This window comes from Oncorhynchus mykiss, chromosome 9, assembly GCF_013265735.2.
Source record: "Oncorhynchus mykiss isolate Arlee chromosome 9, USDA_OmykA_1.1, whole genome shotgun sequence".
Lineage (NCBI taxonomy): Eukaryota > Metazoa > Chordata > Actinopteri > Salmoniformes > Salmonidae > Oncorhynchus > Oncorhynchus mykiss.
In genome coordinates, this window is record NC_048573.1 from 52,810,010 (window position 1) to 52,834,725 (window position 24,716).

The following is a 24,716-nucleotide window of genomic DNA, read 5'->3' on the forward strand; positions in this document are numbered from 1 at the left end:
ATGTATTTTTTGCCTTGTGTTTTAGGTTATTGTCCTGCTGAAAGTTTGTCTTCCACTGTCTGTTGGAAAGCAGACTGAATCAGGTTTTCTTCTAGAATTTTGCCTGGACTTAGCTCTATTCCATTTATTAAAAAAAAAACTCCATAGTCCTTGCCAATGACAAATATACCCATAACATGAAGCAGCCACCACCGTGCTTGAAAATAAGAAGAGTGGTACTCAGTGATGTGTTGTATTTGCCCCAAACATAACGCTTTGTACTGAGGACATAAATATGATTTATTTGCTATGTTTTTTTTCCAATTTTACTTTAGTGATTATTGCAGTACTTATTTCAAACAGGATGCATGATTTGGAATATTTAATTCTGTACAGGTTTCCTTCTTTTCACTCTGTCATTTCGGTTAGTATTGTGGATTAACTACAATGTTGTTGATCCAACCTCAGTTCTTCTATCACGGCCATTAAACTCTGCAACTGTTTTAGAGTCCCCATTGGCATGGTGAAATCCCTGAGCAGTTTCCTTCCTCTCCGGCAACCGAGGTAGGAAGGACGTCTTTATAGTGACTGAGCGTATTGATACACCATCCAAAGTGTAATTAATAACTTCACCATGCTCAAAGAGATATTCAATGTCTGCTTTTTTTTTTTACCCGCCTACCAATACCCGCCTACCAATACCCGCCTACCCTTCTTTGTGAGGCATTGGAAAACCTCCCTGGTCTTTGGTTGAATCTATGTTTGAAAATCACTGCTCGACTCTGGAACCTTACAATTATCTGTATGTGTGGAGTACAGAGATGAGGTAGTCATTCAAAAATTATGTTAAACACAATTATTGCATACAGAAAGTCCATGGAACATAATATGTGACTTGATAAACACATTTTTACTCCTGAGCTTATTTAGGCTTGACTCCTGAGCTTATTTAGGGGGGAAAAATCACTGGATGATGTCATTAAAGTTTAGTATTTGGTCCCATATTGCTTGCATGCAATGACTACATCGCACTTGTGACTTTACAAACTTTTTGGATGCATTTGTGCTTTGTTTTGGTTGTGTTTTAGATTATGTTTAGCCCAATAGAAACTGAATGGTGAACAATGTATTGTGCCATTTTGGAGTCACTTTTATTGTAAGGATATATAGAACATGTTACTGAACACTAAACCATTCATGTGGATGCTACCATGATTATGGATAATCGTGAATGAATTGTGAATAATGATGAGTAAGAAGGTTACAGAAGCACCAAGATCATTTCCCCGAACAAATGCTAACCTCCCCTGTTATTGGTAATGGTGGGAGACATTCTTAATCATGGCATTAGACGGCATGGCATTGGACAACATGGGTCCCATTATGCCTGGCGAAAACCAAACACTGCCTTCCACAGTAAGAAGCTCATCCCAACGGTCAAGCGGTAGTGTGATGGTTTTGAGATGCTTTGGTGCCTCAGGACCTGAACAACTTGCCTTAATAGAAGGAACCATGAATTCTGCTCAGGTCATCCGTCTGGTCATCCGTCTGTGGGCTGAAGCGCAGCTGGGTCATGCAGCAAGACAATGATCCAGAACAATGGCCTAGTCAAAGTCCAGACCTAATCCTAATTGAGATGTTGTGGCAGGACTTGAAATGAGCAGTTCATGCTTGAAAAAAAACAAACGTCGCTGAGTTAAAGCAGTACTACATGGAAGAGTGAGCCAAAATTTATCCAAAGCAACGTGAGAGACTGATCTGCATGAAGCATTTGGTTGGAGTCATTGCAACTAAAGGTGGCACAACCAGTTATTGAGTGTAAGGGGGCAATTACTTTTTCACACAAGGGCATTGGATGTTGCATAACTGTGTTAATGAAATACGTATGTACTTGTGTTATTTGTTCACTCAGGTTCCCTATCAAAAATATGCAGAAGTGAAGACAATTAGAAAGGGGGGAAATACTTTTTCACAGCACTGTATGACTTCTTCACATGGGGGGGACTAGATACATAAAGGGCTTTCTGTTCTAAATGGTAAAACAGAGATACATAAAAAAATATATATCATAAGGTGACATTCTATACTATAGCCTCATAGGAAACATTTTTATCTCAAATCCAAAATGCTGGAGTATAGAGCATATGTGGGAACTCCTTCAAAACTGTTGGAAAAGCATTCCAGGTGAAGCTGGTTGAGAGAATGCCAAGAGTGTGCAAAGCTGTCATCAAGGCAAAGTGTGGCTATTTGAAGAATCTCAAATATAAAATATATTTTGATTTGTTTAACCATTTTTTGTTTACAACATGATTCCATATGTGTTATTTCATAGTTTTGATGTCTAAACTATTATTCTACAATGTTGAAAATAGTAAAAAATAAAGAAAAACCCTTGAATGAGTAGGTGTGTCCAAACTTTTGACTGGTACAGTATCTCTCTCTCTCTCTCTCTCTCTCTCTCTCTCTCTCTCTCTCTCTCTCAATGCCTTAGAACAGCACATGCTGGGAACACTCCCTCTTTCCCTACCAGTCTCTCTCCCCTGTCTATCTTCCTACCTGCCTCTCACTCTTCTATCAATCCCTCTTTCTCTGGCAACCTGCTCTCTGTTAGTTTCTCTTCCTAAATCTCCCCCTCATCGCATCTTTCTCCCTTTCTAGCACCAATCTTTCTCTGTTGCCCCCCACTCCCCTTTCCATCTCTCGGTGAGCGAGTTCATTAGAAAGTGCAATCTGCAATGTTATACCCACAGCAACGATTGAAACATTCCCAAACCAGAAACCGTGGATTGATGGCAGCATTCCCGGGAAACTGAAACCAGGGCAAGGTGACCGGAAACATGACAGAATACAAACATTGTAGATATTCCCTCCGCAAGGCAATCAAACAAGCAAAGTGTCAGTATAGAAACAAAGTAGAGTCGCAATTCAACGGCTCAGACACAACAGGTATGTGGCAGAAAACCAGCCCCGTCGCGGACCAGGATGTCTTGCTCCCAGACAGACTAAATAACTTCTTTGCTTGCTTTGAGGACAATACAGTGCCACTGACATGGCCCGCTACCAAAACCTGCGGACTCTCCTTCACCGCACCCGAAGTGAGTAAAACATTTAAACGTGTTAACCCTCGCAGGGCTGCAGGCCCAGACGGCATCCCGAACCGCGTCCTCAGAACATGCGCAGACCAGCTGGCTGGTGTGTTTACGGACATATTCAATCAATCCTTATCCCAGTCTGCTGTTCCCACATGCTTTAAGAGGGCCACCATTGTTCCTGTTCCCAAGAAAGCTAAGGTAACTGAGCTAAACGACTACCACCCCATAGCACTCACTTCCGTCATCATGAAGTGCTTTGAGAGACTCGTCATGGAGAGACTCATCACCTCCACCCTACCTGACACCCTAGACCCACTCCAATTTGCTTACCGCCCCAATAGGTCCACAGACGACGCAATCGCAGCCACACTGCACACCTCCCTAACCCATCTGGACAAGAGGAATACCTATGTGAGAATGCTGTTCATCGACTACAGCTCAGCATTTAACACCATAGTACCCTCCAAACTCATCATCAAGCTCGAGACCCTGGGTCTCGACCCCGCCCTGGTACGGCAACTGCTCTCCAGAGGGTAGCGAGATCTGCACAACGCATCACCGGGAGCAAACTACCTGCCCTCCAGGACACCTACACCACCCGATGTCACAGGAAGGCCATAAAAGATCATCAAGGACAACAACCACCCGAGCCACTGCCTGTTCACCCCGCTATCATCCAGAAGGCGAGGTCAGTACAGGTGCATCAAAGCAGGGACCGAGAGACTGAAAAACAGATTCTATCTCAAGGCCATCAGACTGTTAAACAGCCACCACTAACATTGAGTGGCTGCTGCCAACATACTGACTCAACTCCAGCCACTTCAATTAATGAAATTGATGTTAAAAAGTTATCACTAGCCACTTTAAACAATGCCACTTAATATAATGTTTACATACCCTACATTACTCATCTCAGATGTATATGTATATACTGTACTCTATATCATCTACTGCATCTTGCCATCTTTATGTAATACAGTGCCTTGCGAAAGTATTCGGCCCCCTTGAACTTTGCGACCTTTTGCCACATTTCAGGCTTCAAACATAAAGATATAAAACTGTATTTTTTTGTGAAGAATCAACAACAAGTGGGACACAATCATGAAGTGGAACGACATTTATTGGATATTTCAAACTTTTTTAACAAATCAAAAACTGAAAATTTGGGCGTGCAAAATTATTCAGCCCCTTTACTTTCAGTGCAGCAAACTCTCTCCAGAAGTTCAGTGAGGATCTCTGAATGATCCAATGTTGACCTAAATGACTAATGATGATAAATACAATCCACCTGTGTGTAATCAAGTCTCCATATAAATGCACCTGCACTGTGATAGTCTCAGAGGTCCGTTAAAAGCGCAGAGAGCATCATGAAGAACAAGGAACACACCAGGCAGGTCCGAGATACTGTTATGAAGAAGTTTAAAGCCGGATTTGGATACAAAAATATTTCCCAAGCTTTAAACATCCCAAGGAGCACTGTGCAAGCGATAATATTGAAATGGAAGGAGTATCAGACCACTGCAAATCTACCAAGACCTGGCCGTCCCTCTAAACTTTCAGCTCATACAAGGAGAAGACTGATCAGAGATGCAGCCAAGAGGCCCATGATCACTCTGGATGAACTGCAGAGATCTACAGCTGAGGTGGGAGACTCTGTCCATAGGACAACAATCAGTTTGTATATTGCCCAAATCTGGCCTTTATGGAAGAGTGGCAAGAAGAAAGCCATTTCTTAAAGATATCCATAAAAAGTGTTGTTTAAAGTTTGCCACAAGCCACCTGGGAGACACACCAAACATGTGGAAGAAGGTGCTCTGGTCAGATGAAACCAAAATTGAACTTTTTGGCAACAATGCAAAACGTTATGTTTGGCGTAAAAGCAACACAGCTGAACACACCATCCCCACTGTCAAACATGGTGGTGGCAGCATCGTGGTTTGGGCCTGCTTTTCTTCAGCAGGGACAGGGAAGATGGTTAAAATTGATGGGAAGATGGATGGAGCCAAATACAGGACCATTCTGGAAGAAAACCTGATGGAGTCTGCAAAAGACCTGAGACTGGGACGGAGATTTGTCTTCCAACAAGACAATGATCCAAAACATAAAGCAAAATGTACAATGGAATGGTTCAAAAATAAACACATCCAGGTGTTAGAATGGCCAAGTCAAAGTCCAGACCTGAATCCAATCGAGAATCTGTGGAAAGAACTGAAAACTGCTGTTCACAAATGCTCTCCATCCAACCTCACTGAGCTCGAGCTGTTTTGCAAGGAGGAATAGGAAAAAAATTCAGTCTCTCGATGTGCAAAACTGATAGAGACATACCCCACGCGACTTACAGCTGTAATCGCAGCAAAAGGTGGCGCTACAAAGTATTAACTTAAGGGGGCTGAATAATTTTGCACACCCAGTTTTTCAGTTTTTGATTTGTTAAAAAAGTTTGAAATATCCAATAAATGTCGTTCCACTTCATGAATATGTCCCACTTGTTGTTGATTCTTCACAAAAAAATACAGTTTTATATCTTTATGTTTGAAGCCTGAAATGTGGCACAAAAAAAATACTAGCTGTCCATTATTTTAGCATGTCATTATGACCATTAGAAGCACATAGTATAAAAGTTTAGGGCAGCACAAAGTAGTTGTGAGAGTAGTAAAATAAGTTTATCACTGTGTTGAGAATGAGACAGCCTATAGGGAGGAGGTCAGAGACCTCGCCCCCATTCTCATCAACGTGGCTGTAGTGGAGCAGGTTGAGAGCTTCAAGTTCCTTGGTGTCCACATCACCAACAAACTAACGTGGTCCAAGCACACCAAGACAGTCATGAAGAGGGCACAACAAAACCTATTCCCCCTCAGGAGACTGAAAAGATATGGCATGGGTCCTCAGAACTTCAAAAGGATTTACAGCTGCACCATCAACAGCATCCTGACAGGTTGCATCACTGCCTGGTATGGCAACTGCTCGGCCTCCGTCCGCTAGGCACTACAGAGGGTAGTGCGTACGGCCCAGTACATCCCTGGGATCAAGCTTCCTGCAATCCAGGGAAGGCCCTAAAAATCCAGCCACCCTAGTCATAGACTGTTCTCTCTGCTACCGCACGGCAAGCGGTACCGGAGAGCCAAGTCTAGGTCCAAGAGGCTCCTAAACAGCTTCTACCCCCAAGCCATAAGACTCCTGAACAGCTAATCAAATGGCTACCCAGACTATTTGCATTGCCCCCCATGCTACTCTCTGTTATTATCTATTCATAGCCACTTTAATAACTCTACCTACATGTACATAATTACCTCAATTACCTTGACACCAGTGCCCCCTGCACATTGGCACATTTACTCTGTACCGGTACCCCCTGCATATAGCCCCGCTATTGTTATTTACTGCTGCTCTTTAATTATTTGTTATTCTTATCTCTGACTTTTTGGGGGATTTTCTTAAAACTGCATTGTTGGTTAAGGGCTTGTAAAGTAAGCATTTCACTTTAAGGTCTACTACACCTGTTGTATTCGGCGCATGTGACAAGTAAAATTTGATTTGAACCACATTGGAAGCATCCTGAGTACGATCAGGCATAGCGCGCCATCGCGTGGTCATTTTAAACACCATTCCATACGCAGGAATAAAACTGCGCGTGCGCAATATGTAAACCACCCACCCGGCCACTATCAATCGATCAGAGAGTGGAAGATGGGGGTAAATCGAGTCTGTGGGGCTAGATCGATCACCGAAAAACTCGATTGAAGGAATTCAACGGATGGTGTTAAAATAGTACAAAACAACACCATAACAAGCGTTTGGAGCGGGAAATTCAGCGATCATCAAGAGGTATTTTGAATGTACGTCTTTTGAAAGATGGTGCATGCTTAAAGCACACAAAGAGGCTCTAAGGACGGGCAGAACGAAAGGCCCCAAAACATGTATGTCTAGGCAGGCTAAATTAATCCCGGATAGCGAATGTAGAAGGATATAGTATTCGTAATCAATCCGCTGCATCGTCAACCCAACAAAAATGCAAGGTGTTCCTTGAAAACGACCAACATTATGTCTCGTCGATTATTAAACTAGGACTCTGATATTAATAATCGGGAGGCCATATAGGTGGTATAGGCCAACTCTTTTGATAAATTTAATTTTGCATTGCTATAAATGGAATATTTTAACATCTTTATCTATAAAACAACCCCATATCTTGTGAGCACCGATGATTTGGTTGTCAGGCTATGTCAAATTATTAAATTGCATGTCATAAATCACCCAGGAATACAACTAGCTGTAGGTGATTATACTGTATATTAGTCACATTTGAAGTGAGAATCCCCTCCAGTCATGGCTTTTTACATTTCCAAACATTTTGATAAGTTTGACAGTGGTAATGTGTTATCTGATTGACTAAATCCAACACAACCCATATTTACTCAGTGGTGTAAAGTACTTCAGTAAAAATATTTGAAGATACTACTTAAGTCGCTTTTTGGGGTGTCTGTACTTTACTATTCATATTTGTGACAACTTTTACTTCAATACATTCCTAAACAAAAATATGTACTTTTTACTCCATACATTTTCTCTGGCAGCCAAAAGTACTTGTTACTTTTTGAATGCTTAGCATCCATGGTCATCCTTACTGCCTCTGATCTGGTGGACTCACTAAACACATGCTTTGTTTGTTAATGATATCTGAGGGTTGGAGCATGCCCATGTCTATCCGTATATGCAAATAAAGCAAGAAAATTATGCTGTCTGGTTTGCTTTATATAAGAAATGTGACATTATTAACTTCTGACACTATATTTGATAGTATATTTAAAACCAAATACTTTTACTCAAGTAGTATTTTACTGGGTGACTTTCACTTTTACTTGAGTCATTTTCGATTAAAGCATCTATACTTTTACTCAAGTATGACAATTGGGTACTTTTTCCACCACTGCCCACTCTCACCAGGATGGACTTTCCCTGGCACAGTGGCAAGGTTTTGGAACAGCTCAACCGCCAGCGCCAGCTGGGACTGCTGTGTGACTGTACCTTCGTGGTGGACGGGGTGGACTTCAAGGCCCACAAGGCCGTGCTCGCTGCCTGCAGCGCCTACTTCCACACCCTCTTTCTGGACCAGAAGGATGTGGTGCACCTGGACATCAGCAATGCAGCAGGTACATCCGACTGGGTACAAACTGGTTGAATCAATGTTGTATCAACGTAAACATTTGAGAGTGAAATTTCAACCACCGGATTATGTCATCATGGTGACTTAATTTCAACACAGTGACTTAATTTCAACACAGACAAATCTTGTATCAAATGTTTTATTTGTACATTTAAAACAATGTCATATTATTATATATTTTTATTTAACTAGACAAGTCAGATAAGAACATATTCTTACTTACAGGACAGCGGGTTAACTGCCTTGTTCAGGGGCAGAATGACCTAGTCACCTCAGGGATTTGATCTAGCAACCTTTCGGTTACTGGCCCAACACTCTAACCACTAGGCTACCTGCCACCCCAAAATAAGAAAAAATACAATAGGCTGGTCAGCACCTCCTACTGGAGAATAGATCTATCTACAGCTATCCTTTGGTCTCCCATCCGATGTTTTAACCAAGCCCAGCTTAGCTATATTAATTATTTGTCAATGACTATTACCAATGTGCTGTCGTGAGAATGATTGTTGAGAGATCTCCACTTAAAAACGACACTGATTCGCTTTTGCTATTGAAGTCATTCCAAAGGGTATATTTAACAGAGCAAATTAAATGTGATCATACATTATCAGTCATCAATGATGCTATTTATCCCTACAGTATGTAACAAGTCATCAACAGCAATTTAACCCAGAATTCAGCTAAAAAATAGACAATAAAATAAGACTGGTTGATTTCAAATGTAATGATATTTAGTGATATTGCATTGTGTTTGGTTGTGAACGCAACCAAATATCAACATTTTAAGGAGATCATTTGAAGGAGACAGTTTCATCTGTGCCACTGACTTAGTCTTGCTCAGGGTTGGGGAGTAACGGATTCCATGGAATCCATTACATATGTTAAAAAGAAAAATGCTCTTGTAACCACTTTGCAATACGGAATTGAGACCAAAGGCTTAAGAGAAGTTTCAAGTGTTTAATACCATGGATACAGTCAGCTGAGTGCGTACATTTAGAAAACTCACAACACATGTTATACTCTTCCCTTGTAGGTGTCACATGTCACCACCTCCCCAGCTATACATGTTATGACCCCTATGAGTTTCCCTCTGGTTCCCTTGTGGAATGTCCATGGTTCTCTCTTTGTTTAGCCAGATGTCAGAATCACACCCTGTACATCATCTGTTCTGGGCCTGACCCTGCTCTCTGATCCTAGGCAGTTTCATAGAAAAGAAAAATTAGCATATACACAGTTTCATGGCCTAAACTCCATTAATACTCACAGTAATCATTCACTAAACAGGATACAAACAAAGTACAGTTTAATTTGAAACATGTTACATTTTAATAGACTCCATCACATATAAGGGATTACAAAAAAAACGGTAACTGGAATCCGTTACCAGCTAAAATATTGTAATCCGATTACATATACTTTTGAAAAACTAGATGATTACTTTGAGGATTACTTTTAAATGCAGAAAGTATGTTTGCGGAAAAAAAATCTTTGTCACTTCTGTTTTCTCAATGACGTTTAAATCAGCATAGAAAAGAGGCGCAAATGTAAATTAGTTACACCTGAGCGAATCTGACCACAAGTCAGAGAACACTATAATGACACACCAAATGGGTTTGATGGATCGCGGGAAAAGAGCAGGAATAGGCTTTTGTGGGCTACAGTCCAAGCAATGTGCGACTGCTGTCAGCATCCAAAGATTATCCAACTTGAATAAACACTTGGAGGTAAGGGTGACAGCAGTGTAGTCTATGGTGATACAGATATCACTTATTGATATCTACATAGCGCAATGATGTGAATTACACTGCTGCTCTCTCATTTAGCTATTTGCGCCTTACGGATTGTGGTTGTTGTGTGGATGGCTGTTCACAAATCTAAATGTGTATTTAAAGTAGGGTTGTACATTTTGGGGAATATTCAGAGGTGGAAACTTTCCATGGGAATATATGGGAATTAACAGAAATATATTGAAATTAATATTAATTTAAATGTAAATGGTTTTTACATTGGATATATTTACCATATCATATGGGGACAGAAACATAAACATTTTATCTTATCATAAGTAGACATAATTGCAAATGATTAAATCCTTCCAATAGAAAAAATAAAAACAATTAGTTACGAATTTAATTAAATTAGTTGACTCTTCACATGGGATGATTTCACTGAACAACAAAAGAAAGGGAATATTGAATGATTCCCAATGATCCATCGCATCTCCCAAAAACGTTTTCAACATACATCTGTAAAATGATAGTCTTGAAACTAAAGCTTTGGTTGTCTTCCTCTCAGGCTTCCATGTCTTCTCCCTGGACCTGCTCAATGTCCACCTCTTGAACATCAGACTCTGAGGCCTCATCTACACTGTCACTTTCCAATCTTGTTGAGGATGGCTTGTTGTCAGGCTCAAAAAGCCTCAAATTTGCCCAGATGGCCACCAATTTTTCAGCCCTTTCTATTGGTCAGGCTGTCGCGTGCTTTGGTGTGTGTGTTCCCAAACAAGGACCAGTTGCGCCTTGAGGCGGCTGATGTTGGTGGGATTTGGAGGATGATGGAGGTAACAGGGGAAAGAGCCTCAGATCCACAAGTTCCCTTCCACCAGGTGGCTGATGAGATATGTTGGCACGACTGCCATAATTGCATCTCCATCCCAAAGCACTTGCTTGGAAGTGTACTTCGCAAGACTGCCAAGAACCTTGCCCTCATCCAGGCCAAGTTGGCGAGACACGGTAGTGATGATACCATAGGCCTTGTTGATCTCTGCACCATACAGGATGCTCTTGCCAGCATACTTGGGGTCCAACATGTACGCTGCAGCGTGTATGGGCTTCAGGCAGAAGTCTTCACACTTTTTGATGTATTTCAGAACTGCAGTTTTCTCAGTGAAATGGGCAGGGCAGTACAGATTTCTCTTATATCTGCAAGCAGAGTCTGAACATTAGACAGGATGGCATTGTCTCTCTCAAGCCTTGCAATGGCTACTGCTATAGGTTTCAGGAGTTTCAGGCTGCTTACCACTCTCTCCCAAAATACATCATCCAGGAGGATCCTCTTGATGGGGCTGTCCATATCGGCAGACTGTGATATGGCCTTTCTTGGAGAGACTCCTTCCCCTCCAGGAGACTGTCAAATATGATGCCAACACCACCCCAACGGGTGTTTCTGGGCAGCTTCAATGTGGTGCTCTTATTCTTCTCTTTGCTTGGTGAGGTAGATTGCTGCTATAACTTGATGACCCTTCACATACCTAACCATTTCCTTGGCTCTCTTGTAGAGGGTATCCATTGTTTGCACTGCCATGATGTCCTTAAGGAGCAGATTCAATGCATGAGCAGCACAGCCAATGGGTGTGATGTGAGGGTAGGACTCCTCCACTTTAGACCGAGCAGCCTTCATGTTCGCAGCATTGTCTGTCAACTGTGCAAATACCTTCTGTGTTCCAAGGTCATTGATGACTGCCTTCAGCTCATCTGCAATGTAGAGACCGGTGTGTCTGTTGTCCCTTGTGTCTGTGCTCTTGTAGAATACTGGTTGAGGGGTGGAGATTATGTAGTTAATTATTCCTTGCCCACGAACATTCAACCACCCATCAGAGATGATTGCAATACAGTCTGCTTTCTCTATGATTTGCCTGACCTTCACTTGAACTCTGTTGAACTCTGCATCCAGCAAATTAGTAGATAAAGCATGTCTGGTTGGAGGGGTGTATGCTGGGCAAAGAACATTCATAAATCTCTTCCAACACACATTGCCTGTGAGCATCAGAGGTGAACCAGTTGCATACACAGCTCAAGCAAGACATTCATCAGCATTTATCTGACTACGTTCCTCCATTGAGTCAAAAAAAACTTCTGATTTCAGGAGGACCATGAGCTGTTGCTATCGATAAGGTGTCTGATTCATCATTTTCACCTTGAATAGAAGTAGAGGGACTTTTGTCAGAGGTTGCTTATTGTGAGCGCTAAGGGAACTTTATGCACTTGGCTGATTCTGAAACTTTGTTGCATTCTTCACATATGATTTGGCACAGTATTTGCAAATGTACACATCTTTTCTTTCTATATTAGCTGCAGTGAAATGTATCTACACATCAGATAGTGCCCGCTGTAAAGATTATTTAAAAAAAAATAATAATAGAATTCCATGTACAGATAGATAGTTAAGCAGTTAGATTAAACAACTCCTTTGTAGGATAAATGTTTTCAAATGAAACATGTATGGAAACAGGTGAATTAACACTCCTCAGTTAGCAGACTCAAGCAAGCTAAAACCCACATGGTAGCAAAAACTAACTTGCAGAAATTGTTAATAAGTTAGAAATTATTTAAACACACTTTGCTGTAGGCTACTATTTACTAGTTAACAAAAAATAATGTATGTCATATATATTCACCCCACCCAGGATTGTAATCAAAACTTTCCAGAATGCATGTAGTCCTTGGCTCAGACAGTGTAGTAGTGTGGGCTCAATAGCATCTCATTAGTGTGCAAGATCTTGAGAATCAGCTGTACATGTGATGGAAGAGTGCACTGCACATGTGATGAAGAATGCACTGTGCATGCCATTCCATTGAATTGGGGATAGTTTATCCAAAATATGCCACAAGACCTACAATCCTACAATACAATACTACCTACAATCATGAAGTGGAACGACATTTATTGGATATTTCAAACTTTTTTAACAAATCAAAAACTGAAAAATTGGGCGTGCAAAATTATTCAGCCCCCTTAAGTTAATACTTTGTAGCGCCACCTTTTGCTGCGATTACAGCTGTAAGTCGCTTGGGGTATGTCTCTATCAGTTTTGCACATCGAGAGACTGAAATTTTTTCCCATTCCTCCTTGCAAAACAGCTCGAGCTCAGTGAGGTTGGATGGAGAGCATTTGTGAGCAGCAGTTTTCAGTTCTTTCCACAGATTCTCGATTGGATTCAGGTCTGGACTTTGACTTGGCCATTCTAACACCTGGATATGTTTATTTTTGAACCATTCCATTGTAGATTTTGCTTTATGTTTTGGATCATTGTCTTGTTGGAAGACAAATCTCCGTCCCAGTCTCAGGTCTTTTCAAGACTCCATCAGGTTTTCTTCCAGAATGGTCCTGTATTTGGCTTCATCCATCTTCCCATCAATTTTAACCATCTTCCCTGTCCCTGCTGAAGAAAAGCAGGCCCAAACCATGATGCTGCCACCACCATGTTTGACAGTGGGGATGGTGTGTTCAGGGTGATGAGCTGTGTTGCTTTTACGCCAAACATAACGTCTTGCATTGTTGCCAAAAAGTTCAATTTTGGTTTCATCTGACCAGAGAACCTTCTTCCACATGTTTGGTGTGTCTCCCAGGTGGCTTGTGGCAAACTTTAAACTACACTTTTTATGGATATCTTTAAGAAATGGCTTTCTTCTTGCCACTCTTCCATAAAGGCCAGATTTGTGCAATATACGACAGATTGTTGTCCTATGGACAGAGTCTCCCACCTCAGCTGTAGATCTCTGCAGTTCATCCAGAGTGATCATGGGCCTCTTGGCTGCATCTCTGATCAGTCTTCTCCTTGTATGAGCTGAAAGTTTAGAGGGACGGCCAGGTCTTGGTAGATTTGCAGTGGTCTGATACTCCTTCCATTTCAATATTATCGCTTGCACAGTGCTCCTTGGGATGTTTAAAGCTTGGGAAATCCTTTTGTATCCAAATCCGGTATCTCGGACCTGCCTGGTGTGTTCCTTGTTCTTCATGATGCTCTCTGCGCTTTTAACGGACCTCTGAGACTATCACAATTTATACGGAGACTTGATTACACACAGGTGGATTGTATTTATCATCATTAGTCATTTAGGTCAACATTGGATCATTCAGAGATCCTCACTGAACTTCTGGAGAGAGTTTGCTGCACTGAAAGTAAAGGGGCTGAATAATTTTGCACGCCCAATTTTTCAGTTTTTGATTTGTTAAAAAAGTTTGAAATATCCAATAAATGTCGTTCCACTTCATGATTGTGTCCGACTTGTTGTTGATTCTTCACAAAAAAATACAGTTTTATATCTTTATGTTTGAAGCCTGAAATGTGGCAAAAGGTCGCAAAGTTCAAGGGGGCCGAATACTTTCGCAAGGCACTGTGTATATATATATATATATATATATAGATTCTTGAAGAATATACATTCTAAATGCCTCAGGAGTTTAGTTCAACTGTTACACTCCATGATACCCCAAAATATAAGATTGTTTTTCGCCAATGTTTATTAACATTGTACATGTAAACAAACACTGTATAGCCTCAACACAGTTACAACAATCATTTTGATATCATGGATGGTCAGTCCTTGCATCCATAGCACTGCCTATTAATCTGAGAGGGCCCATCCCTCAGCTTTTTACCAAAACAGAGATGGGGCAACTGTTTTATTATTGTTTCATCTTTGGATTTGCCCTTTAAACAGCTGCATATTATCAAGATATCAAAGTGTCACCAACTAAAAGGTAAACAGTAGGCCTATAGCAAATGCAGCATATGGCATTCATTTTTCACATGTAAACAGCACTTTTCGGTAGTGCTCAAAGCATGCCATTCCATGAGCGCCGCATTTATTTTTGAACTTGAATCAATGAGCCCAATCAGTCCTCAATGACAACAAAATCATAAACAACAGAGTTGGGCTGGATAATAAATCTTTAGTTTTGGGATTATGCTCAGGTGAAACAATATGGCTAATTTAGACTTCCTTATTTCCCCGTCCTATTCTTGAAGATCAAAGGGTATAATATTTATTGGAATGACTGGAATTCTGATAGACTTTGGTTTTTAATGTAAAGATATAATTTAATGGAATTATTATATGTAGTAGAAAGCGTTGGTTTAGAAGAAGCCTACATAACCAACCCATAAAGTAAAAATGTACATCCATATATGGCCAGCTATGTAAACTTTAACATTGATTTATCCTGCAATAGATGTCGTTCAATTGGTAACATTCATTTTTGTCTTCTTCTAATGCCACTTAAGGGGTAAGTCATCTAAAAGTAACTGAATGTAATCAGATTACATTAGAGGTTGGGTAATCCAAAAGTTACATTACTGATTACAGTTTTGGAGGTAACTAGTAACTGTAACGGATTACATTTAGAAAGTAACCTACCCAACCCTGGTGTTGTTTAGTTCCAGTTTATCTACAAAATAATAATTGATATGTTTGATTTCATGTCTCCTTCTCAAACAAAAATCAAAGTAAAAAAATAGGGCTAAATTATATCAAACTTTATTTAAAGTGCATTTAAAGTTTGATTTGATTTATAGTGTTCAAGATAGCATGCATAAGACATCGCAGATCTGTGGAGATCTTCACAATTGCTGTTATAATCTGTGCAGGATCTTAAACTGCATTGATAATTTGCACCATGTACTTTTAATGTAACCTAACTGCAATCCAGGTCATTTGGTTCTGCTATAAAATGAAGCAAAGTGATATCAAATTCATCTGAACTCTATTTGCTTTACCTTAATATCCAAGACCATGTTGAACGTCATGCTTGAGCTCCTAAGTGGCACAGCGGTCTAAGGCACTGGATCTCATCTCAGCTTGAGGCGTCACTCCAGACACCCTGGTTCGAATCCAGGCTGTATCACAACCGGCTGTGATTGGGAGTCCCATAGGGCGGCGCACAACTGGCCCAGCATCGTCTGGGTTTGGCCGGTGTAGGTCATCATTGTAAATAAGAATTTGTTCTTAACTGACTTGCCTAGTTAAATAAATAAAATAAAATCTGTCACAGCAGGGCTCATGGATCCATCCCTGTGTGTATTCTGCAGGTTTGGGCCAAGTCCTTGAGTTCATGTACACGGCCAAGCTTAGTCTGAGTTCTCAGAATTTGGAAGATGTGGTGGCAGTGGCCACATTCCTTCAGATGCAGGAGATAGTCAATGCCTGCTCTGCTTACCAGTCGCTGGCTGTCTCCACAACATCCCAGTCAATACAAGACTTAAATGACAGTGAGTACAGTACAAATCAGTACACAAACATTGGTTATTAGTACACAGAAATATCCATCAATAATTAGTATGCTTTCTTTAACAAGCCCACTAATGTTATCTGTCATAGCTTTGCACAGCTGAAGCAAGCACACTGATTTTCTTCAGGAAATGTACATTTTGTGGTTTATATTGCTCTCTCCCATAATCTCTTCCAAACCATAAAGACAAGATTGAGGAAGGAGAGCAGAACATAGAGAAGGTGCCATCAGAGACATGGTCACATGACGAGGAGATGCTAAAAACAGCAGATGACGGAGGGTCAAAGGGCGTTCAGGAGGACCCGAACGAGACCACCCCAGACGATGGACAGATCAACAGTAAGACCCCCGACAAACCCAACCCACAGACCCCGGGGAGAGGAAGACCCTCCAAAACCTCCAACTACGCCGCACCAAGAAAAGCCACAGCAGAGAGAGAGGAGATGGAGGTGGAGAGCCCTACTAAAGATGTGCCTGAGTGTCAAGATGACCACTCGGATGTGGACTACACTCCCAGTCAGTGAATTAGTCTTCATACTTTTCATTGGTGATCTGTATGTTTAATATTGCTGTGCGGATAAAGATGTATTTTGTTCTTAGAGTTTCCATTCAAGTCTGAAGCCGGTATATCTTACATGAGTACCAGGAGAAGAAGGACAAGGAGAGCTCCTCATCGCAACCACTCTCAGGGTAAACAAACAGCTTGACTGACCTTCCTACCTAGGAGCAATCACTAATCTGCCATGCTTTCTCCTACCCAATCATGCTAGATCAGTGACTACTTCGAGGAAGGAAAGATGGACGGCTACATTTTCAAAATATTTGACTGCAGTGGACCACAGTGTCTGATGGTTATACAATTCCTCTTCATAGATAATGACTCCGATGAGGGGAACAGCACATCAAAGACGGTAAATGAAGAAAAAGAGGTTGAAGAGGGTGAGATGGATGAGGATGAAGAAGAGGGAGGTGGTGAGGAGGATGAAGAAGAGGAGGATGAGGGAGAAGATGGCCAGGGGACGGAGAGCGAAGAGGAGAGGAAGCAGCTCCAGTCGGGTGCCGTCACCGACCGCACCGAGTCACGGTCCTACGGCTCTGTGACGCACAAGTGTGAGGTGAGGACCGTGTGTGTTTGCGTGTGCTAGTTTGAGTGTGTGGTTACTGTAGAAATGTAAAGGATTGAATGTTTTTGGATGACCCATTCCCTATTAGAGGAGGACTTATTGTTTTGAACTGTGTATGTATATTTTCCTTTCAAATGAACCATCATATAGACAAAATTGTCTTCAAAAAGTAAGGAGGACCAAGGCACTCTTCATATAATTAATTCAAATACATTTTGGAATGGAACCAAGATGTATTTTTAACTGACTTGTTTCGGTTGCATGGCCTTTGTCAGGGGGTACGATGATACAAAATTATTTTGAACCAAGCATTTTTACAAACAACCCTGATTAAAGGGAATAGTCAGTCATTGGATAACACCTAGTAAAAAATAATATACCATGAACAAAAATATAAACGCAACATGAAAGTGTTGGTCCCATGTTTCATGTGCGGAAATAAAAGATCCCAGACATTTTCCATAAGCACAAAATCTTTATTTCTCTCAAATTCTGTGCTCAAATTTGTTTACATCCCTGTTAGTGAGCATTTCTCCTTTGCCAAGATAATCCATCCACTTGAAAGGTGTGGCATATCAAGAAGCTGATTAAACAGCATGATCATTACACAAGTGCACCTTGTGCTGTGGACAATAAACAGCCACTCTAAAATGTGTAGTTTTGTCACACAACACAATGCCACAAATGTCTCAAGTTTTGAGGGAACATGGAATTGGCATATTGACTGCAGGAATGTCCACCAGAGCTGTTACCAGAAAATGGAATGTTAATTTCTCTAACATAAGCATAGATTTAGGCTTAATTAATGTATTTCAATTTACATATTTCCTTATATGAACTGTGACTCAGTAAAATCTTTGAAATTGTTGCATGTTGCATTTATATTTTTGTTCAGTATACATTCAAAATGGTCTACTAGAGAATATTGCATTCACATTCATGTAATTCAGGATTGAGCATATCTAACTCACTAAATTGTCATGTATTTTCTAGGACTGTGGAAAGAAGTTCACCCACACGGGTAACTTCAAAAGACACATCCGCATTCACACAGGAGAGAAACCTTTCAGCTGCCGTGACTGCCACAAGGCCTTCTCCGACCCGGCTGCCTGCAAGGCTCACGAGAAAACACACAGGTTAGTATCAACCTCATCACTCATCTCTTTGGCCCAATGCCAAACAAATCCCTTAGTGTTCAATAACAACCCTTTGTATGACAGAGACGATACGCATTTGTGCAACACGTCCTCTTGTAAAATAGTTATTAATTGATAATAACAATGATCAAATTGATAGTGAATTAAAAATCAAGACAGTCATAGTAATCACAGTTTCATAGCATCAACATCCCCTCGAACCTCAGCACCAAAGTAAGTAGCTATATCTTACTTAGATATCTTATGTTTCTCTCTCTCTGTGTAGCCCCCTGAAACCCTACAGCTGCTCCTCGTGTGGGAAGAGCTACCGGCAGATCAGCCTGCTCAACCTGCACCGGAAAAGGCACACAGGCAAGGCCCGATACAGCTGCAAGGACTGTGGCAAGCTCTTCACCACGTCTGGCAACCTGAAGCGCCACATTCTGGTGCACAGTGGCGAGAAGCCGTATCACTGCAACTACTGCGACCGGGCCTTCTCCGACCCCACCGCTAAGATGCGCCACCTGGAGACCCACGACGCAGACAAGGGCCACAGCTGTCCACACTGCGATAAGCGGTTCAACCAGGTTAGGACCACTTCTTGACCACTACATTGACCAGTATTGGGGATAGTAGGGAGAATTTGACCTGCATGTAAATAGTTGGGAGATAGTGTGGCAATGTGTTTGAGCAGTGGTGGGAAAAGTACTCAATTGTCATACTTGAGTAAAAATAGATACCTGAAAAGAAAATGACTCAAGTAAAAGTGAAAGTCACCCAGTAAAATACTCTTTAGTCATTATTTATTTTTTAAGTCAAAGTATCCAGTTTTAAATGTACTTAAGTACAGTGGTGGAAACAGTACTCAATTGACATACTTGAGTAAAATTAAATGCTCTACATTAAATTCCTTATATTAAGCAAAATAGACAGCCAAAATGTTATTACATTTTTTATTTACAGACAGACAGGGGTACACTCAGACATCATTTACAAAGTGGAATTTGTGTTTAGTGAGTCCACCAGATCAGAGGCAGTAGGGATGACATTGCGTTATATTGATAGGTGCGTGAATTGGACAATATTGCTGTCAAAGTAGCCCTATTTTGTACAATCCTGTATATAGTCGCTCTCTATCCTTGCATTGAAATGTTGAACTGTATCTAACCTGGCTATTCCTCTGTCTGGACAGACTGGGAATCTAAAGGCTCACCTGAAGATCCACATCACAGACGGCCCTCTGAAGTGCAAAGAGTGTGGCAAACAGTTCACCACTTCCGGTAAAACCAGACCAGACATGGACTTCCGAACCTGTATTCATAAAACATCTCAGAGAGTAGGAGTGCTGATCTAGGATCAGGTACTCACTGTCTATGTAATCTTATTCATTATGATCTAAAAGGCAACACTGGTCCTAATAAGATTACATGGACAGGGAGGGGACCTGAACCTAGATCAGTACTCTTACACGCTTTATGAACACAGGCCCTGGTCTCTCGATGTGTTGATATATAACTAGTCTCTGGTCTTCGCATTGATATATAACTGTAGTCTTTGATTCCCAGGGAACCTGAAGAGACACCTGCGCGTGCACAGTGGGGAGAAGCCCTATATCTGTATGCACTGCCAGAGAGCTTTCGCTGACCCAGGGGCACTGCAGAGACACGAGCGCATACACACAGGTAACAGTCCTGGATTTAAAGGATTATGTTCACATTGACCTCTTTCTTTGTATTTTTTATTTATCATTTATTTAACTAGGCAAGTCAGTTAAAAACAAATTCTTATTTACAATGATGGCCAACCCCTAATCCGGACAACGCTGGGCCAATTGTGCGGCGCTCTATGGGACTCCCAATCACGGCCGGCTGTGATACAGCCTGGAATCGAACCAGGGTCTGTAGTGACGCTTCTAGCACTGAGATGCAGTGCCTTATTCCGCTGCGCCACTCAGGAGCCCATGTGTAGCCTAAACATGTGCAAAAAGAACAGGGAATGCCTGTGCATTGCATGATAGGTTGGAGACTGTCATGCAATTGTAGTGTCAGTGTGCATGCTTGTGTGTGGGTCCTGTAGGGGAGAAGCCGTGTCTGTGCCGGATCTGTGGGAAGGGGTTCACCCAGGCCAGTTCACTCATTGCTCATGTCCGCCAGCACACCGGAGAGAAGCCCTATGTCTGCGACCGCTGTGGCAAAAGGTAAACACACACACACACACACACACACTATAATCCTATTGATGTAACATAGAGCCCTTTTTGTCTTGATGCCCTATCTCCAACTCCAGGTTTGTCCAGTCCAGTCAGCTGGCCAATCACATCCGTCACCATGATAACATCCGGCCACACAAGTGTCACAACTGCAAAAAGGCGTTTGTCAACGTCGGGGACCTCTCCAAGCATATCATCATTCACACAGGTAGGAAGACATGGAATGTACAACTAACTGTGAGTGAGAAAGTACGGTTTGCTGGGAGTAGTGGATATTAATGGATAGTCAAAGAAGTCTATAATATGTCACTATCTTGTGGAATATAGGTATCTTGATCTAGTTAAGAAAACAAAGCTGTTGGGTATCTGGGCACATTCTTTCCCCTCCAGCTTTAGTGTGCCTCCAACCTCCTTCCCCTGAGGTATAACATTAACTGCATTAGTCTACCTTCCCCCTTCAAGTAATTCTCCCCCACGGGTGGTGTCTGAGATATCACCTGTGACTAATGTGGTAAAATAACACAAGTGTGTAACCTGGGCACTAATTCGATACAGTTGACAATTACCCACGCTCTAACCGCAGCAGGTAGCCTAGCGGTTAGAGCGTTGGGCCTGCAACCGAAAGGTTGATAGTTCGAATCCCTGAGTCGACAAGGTGAAAAATTTGCTGATCTATCACTTAACCCTAATTGCTCCAGGGTTGCTGTCAATAATGGCTGATCCCTGGCCATGACCCGGTCTCTGAGGGAGCGGGATACACAAGTATAAGCACCCTCTATTAAAAAATAAAGAGAACTAATCACATTTATTGTCCCTCATGATGAAATCATTCGGAGGGGGACGGATGGACGGGCTATGGATCTGTACATACGTAAGTCACGCGATATCAGACACCACTGGCCCGATCTTGACTAAACTTACAATACGATCTTGACTAAACTTACAAAATTACAGTGATTGGCCCAATGGGGATGCTGCATCATTCTTGGGGGAGGACATGTTTACTGTTGCCTTGTTCTCTTTTTTTTTTTTTCCCATCCCCTAGGAGAGAAGCCCTTCCTGTGTGACAAGTGCGGTCGCGGGTTCAATCGTGTCGACAATCTACGCTCCCACGTCAAGACCGTCCACCAGGGTAAGGCTGGGATGAAGCGCCTGGTGGTTGCCGGGGGTGACAGTGATGACGGGGGTGACGGGTTCCATGGCGGGTCGGCCTCGGAGATGGACGAAAATGAGATCAACATAGTCACTGTCACCACCGAGGACATCGTCACCCTGGCGACGGAGGCCCTGGCTGGCAGCACTGTGTCCCAGCTGACAGGTCAGATGGAGCGCATGCTGGGTAATGTAGTTCAGACGGGTGGGAGAAGGGGACTATGCAAGGGATGTGACTGTAAAAGGAATGGGATGAAAGGAAGGTGGCTGTGTAAGAGTAAGAAGGAAATGGACTCAGAACAAAGGGAATAATAAAGAAAATTCTCCTGCCATGTGTTTATATGGGATTCTGTCTGTTTCCAGTGGTGCCTGTGGCTGCATCAGTGTCAGCAGATGAGACGGAGGCTCTGAAAGCTGAGATTGCGAAGGCTGTGGAGAAGGTGCAGGAAGCAGGTGAGACTGGCCACACAGCTTTGAATAGCTTTTACTTTTCATAACTTCCTCATACATCCTCACTGTCTATCTCCTCTCCCTCCCAGACCCCAACACTCAGATCCTGTATGCATGCGACTCTTGCGGTGACAAGTTCCTGGACGCCAGCTCACTGGCCCAACATGTGCGAATCCACACCGCCCAGGCCCTGGTCATGTTCCAAGCTGACTCTGACTTCTACCATCAGTACACTGTAGCTGCCACCACCGTGGGGGAAGATGTTACCACAACCTGGCAACCCACTTCCGAGCAGATTATCCAGGGAGGGGAGCTCGTCTTCCACACCCGAGAGGTTGAGGCGGAAGGGGATGAGGTGACTCAGGAGGAGGGAGGAGAGGTGGTGGCCCAAGCTGACCCCCAGCCAGAGGAGGAAGATGAGGTTGTGACAGAAGAAGGACAAGGAGAAGAGATGGAGTGTGGAATGTGCAGTGATGTGGCACTCAAGAATAAGAATAAAATGCAAAGCAGTCAAGTTCTTACTGGGGTCTGACAATACCTCATACGAAGCTGCCAGTCTCTGGGTCTCTCTGAGTCTCTGCATCAGTGACATGAACATCTGTGTCCAAAGTTTGGGAAGAAACCGTTTGGCTTGTTTTTTGGACATTGTATAAAGTAAAATTATATAAAAAAAGAAGAAAAACACATTGCTATAGGCCTATCTGTGTGTTTTACCATTACCTTGAAAATAAATATGTGTTTAGAGTTAAATAAGTTTGTTATTTGGTGTTTATTTTTAATTTTTATGAGGCATGTGGCCCACGATGCACACTGAAATTCTCAATGTGGCAGCCCGGGGAAAATTATTGCCCACCCCCCTGCTGTACAACATTCAAACTGGGGACCATTGAATGCAGGAGTCGGCAACAGGCAACAGTTTTTGGCCCCCCATATTTTTTTTTTTTATGCAAAATGTCCCAAAAGTAATGTCCCAAGAAGGAAGTTACCCCATCTAAATAATGCAAAAGGTATATTAACTTCAATTATTGAAGAGAGGGCAGGAGACAGTCAACTAAAAAGGTGAGCGGGCAGACAGCTTTGGAGTGCTGAAATGTGAAGCGGTGGCCTCGACAATCAGAGGTGGACTGCAAATGGTGTTGAAAGTCATTTGAGTAGCCTAATTAATTTCAACAATCGTCTTCATTAGACTTAACAACAAGAGGGCTTTGTTGGAGCCTATGTCTTCCTATTTAAAAAATAGGTATGCTATCCGACGCCTCAGTTTTAATTAAATAATTGAAATAAGGCTATTGTTTAGGGGCACAAGGGGGAAGATGGATTCTAATCTAGATAACTGGCAAAGTGTATTTTGGGTCGTATAAAATAAGAATATAGCTTTTCATGAACAATATATTTTTAAGTTAATGTATTTATCCAGCTCAACTTCAAGAAAGAACCTGAAAAAATGTACTTCAAATGCCAGCAAGACACTGGGAAAGCACTGGACACAACCAGACCAAGTCAGTTCAGTGCTCTGAGCATTGTCAATCAGCGGCCACTAAACTAAATCAAATCCAACAGTCAGCCTAATCCAGACAGCCATTTTTATTTGTAATGTTTTTTTTATTTAACTAGGCAAGTCAGTTAAAGGTAATGGGTGTGAGTTAACACCATCCCTTCAGACTGTCTATGAACAGACAGAGACCGAAGATGAAACTGAGACACGCCAGTCATAATTCTTTAGAATTTGGTGCGGGGCTGTGATCTGGTCTGACATTTAACAAAATGTCTGGTCAAGGGAGCCTCCTCTGCGGGGCGGGATATTTTTGTTATCCGTAATCTTTGGCCTGTCTGATGTTTGTCTCAATCAAATCATCCCAGACCCCTCCCATATACTCCATCCAGAGTTACAGCCTCTCTCCTCAGTCTATGCAGTTCCTCTATGGACAGTTAATAGATTAAGACCCAGTATTCATTCATTAGTATTTGATTTTCTGTTTGTTTCTTTAAATAGGAAGTAAGCAGACGAAGCCATGTGGCCATAAAGATGTAAGCCTAATGGGTAAATCTAGGAAGTCTAGATATTGTTACGTATTCGGTACATAATATAGAGAATGCAAACAAATACTGCATTCAACTCATCCGTCGTGCACAATTCAAAGTTGCTTAGGGATCTGACCCTTTTTTTAAATTTTCGCATAAAATGACAAACTGCCTGTAGCTCAGGACCTGAACCAAAGATATGCATATTCTCAATACCATTTGAAAGGAAACACTTTGAGGTTTGTGGAAATGCGAAATTAATGTAGGAGAATACAACACATTAGATCTGTTAAAAGATAATACAAAGAAAAAAACATGTTCGAAATGCAAGAAAAAGGCCAATATGACTTAGGAATATAGCCAAAATTTTGACAGTAT

General features: G+C 41.9%; 1 protein-coding gene across 2 annotated transcripts; it reads left to right on the forward strand.

Annotated features, from left to right (window-relative positions):
• The first annotated feature begins 6,699 nt into the window (after positions 1 to 6,699).
• Positions 6,700 to 23,069, forward strand: LOC110532371 (zinc finger and BTB domain-containing protein 17). Of its 2 annotated transcripts, none has more exons than XM_021616219.2 (15): positions 6,700 to 6,907; positions 8,016 to 8,221; positions 16,046 to 16,225; positions 16,432 to 16,761; positions 16,846 to 16,935; positions 17,119 to 17,360; positions 18,363 to 18,505; positions 18,792 to 19,092; positions 19,698 to 19,785; positions 20,071 to 20,187; positions 20,582 to 20,702; positions 20,792 to 20,922; positions 21,760 to 22,032; positions 22,230 to 22,319; positions 22,406 to 23,069. In XM_021616219.2, coding segments are annotated over exons 1-15 (2,757 nt in total). In that variant the 5' UTR covers positions 6,700 to 6,905; the 3' UTR covers positions 22,849 to 23,069. The 2 variants fall into 2 exon arrangements, with proteins under 2 accessions (XP_021471894.2, XP_021471895.2); XM_021616220.2 differs by having other exon boundaries at positions 6,701 to 6,896.
• The last annotated feature ends 1,647 nt before the right edge of the window (positions 23,070 to 24,716 follow it).

What these genes read in the sequence shown, in the direction of transcription:
- LOC110532371 (XM_021616219.2), top strand. An exon ending in AATACAAGACTTAAATGACA is followed by an intron (nt 16,226 to 16,431) that starts GTGAGTACAGTA and finishes CAAACCATAAAG; the next exon opens with ACAAGATTGAGGAAGGAGAG. An exon ending in GGATGTGGACTACACTCCCA is followed by an intron (nt 16,762 to 16,845) that starts GTCAGTGAATTA and finishes TTTTGTTCTTAG; the next exon opens with AGTTTCCATTCAAGTCTGAA.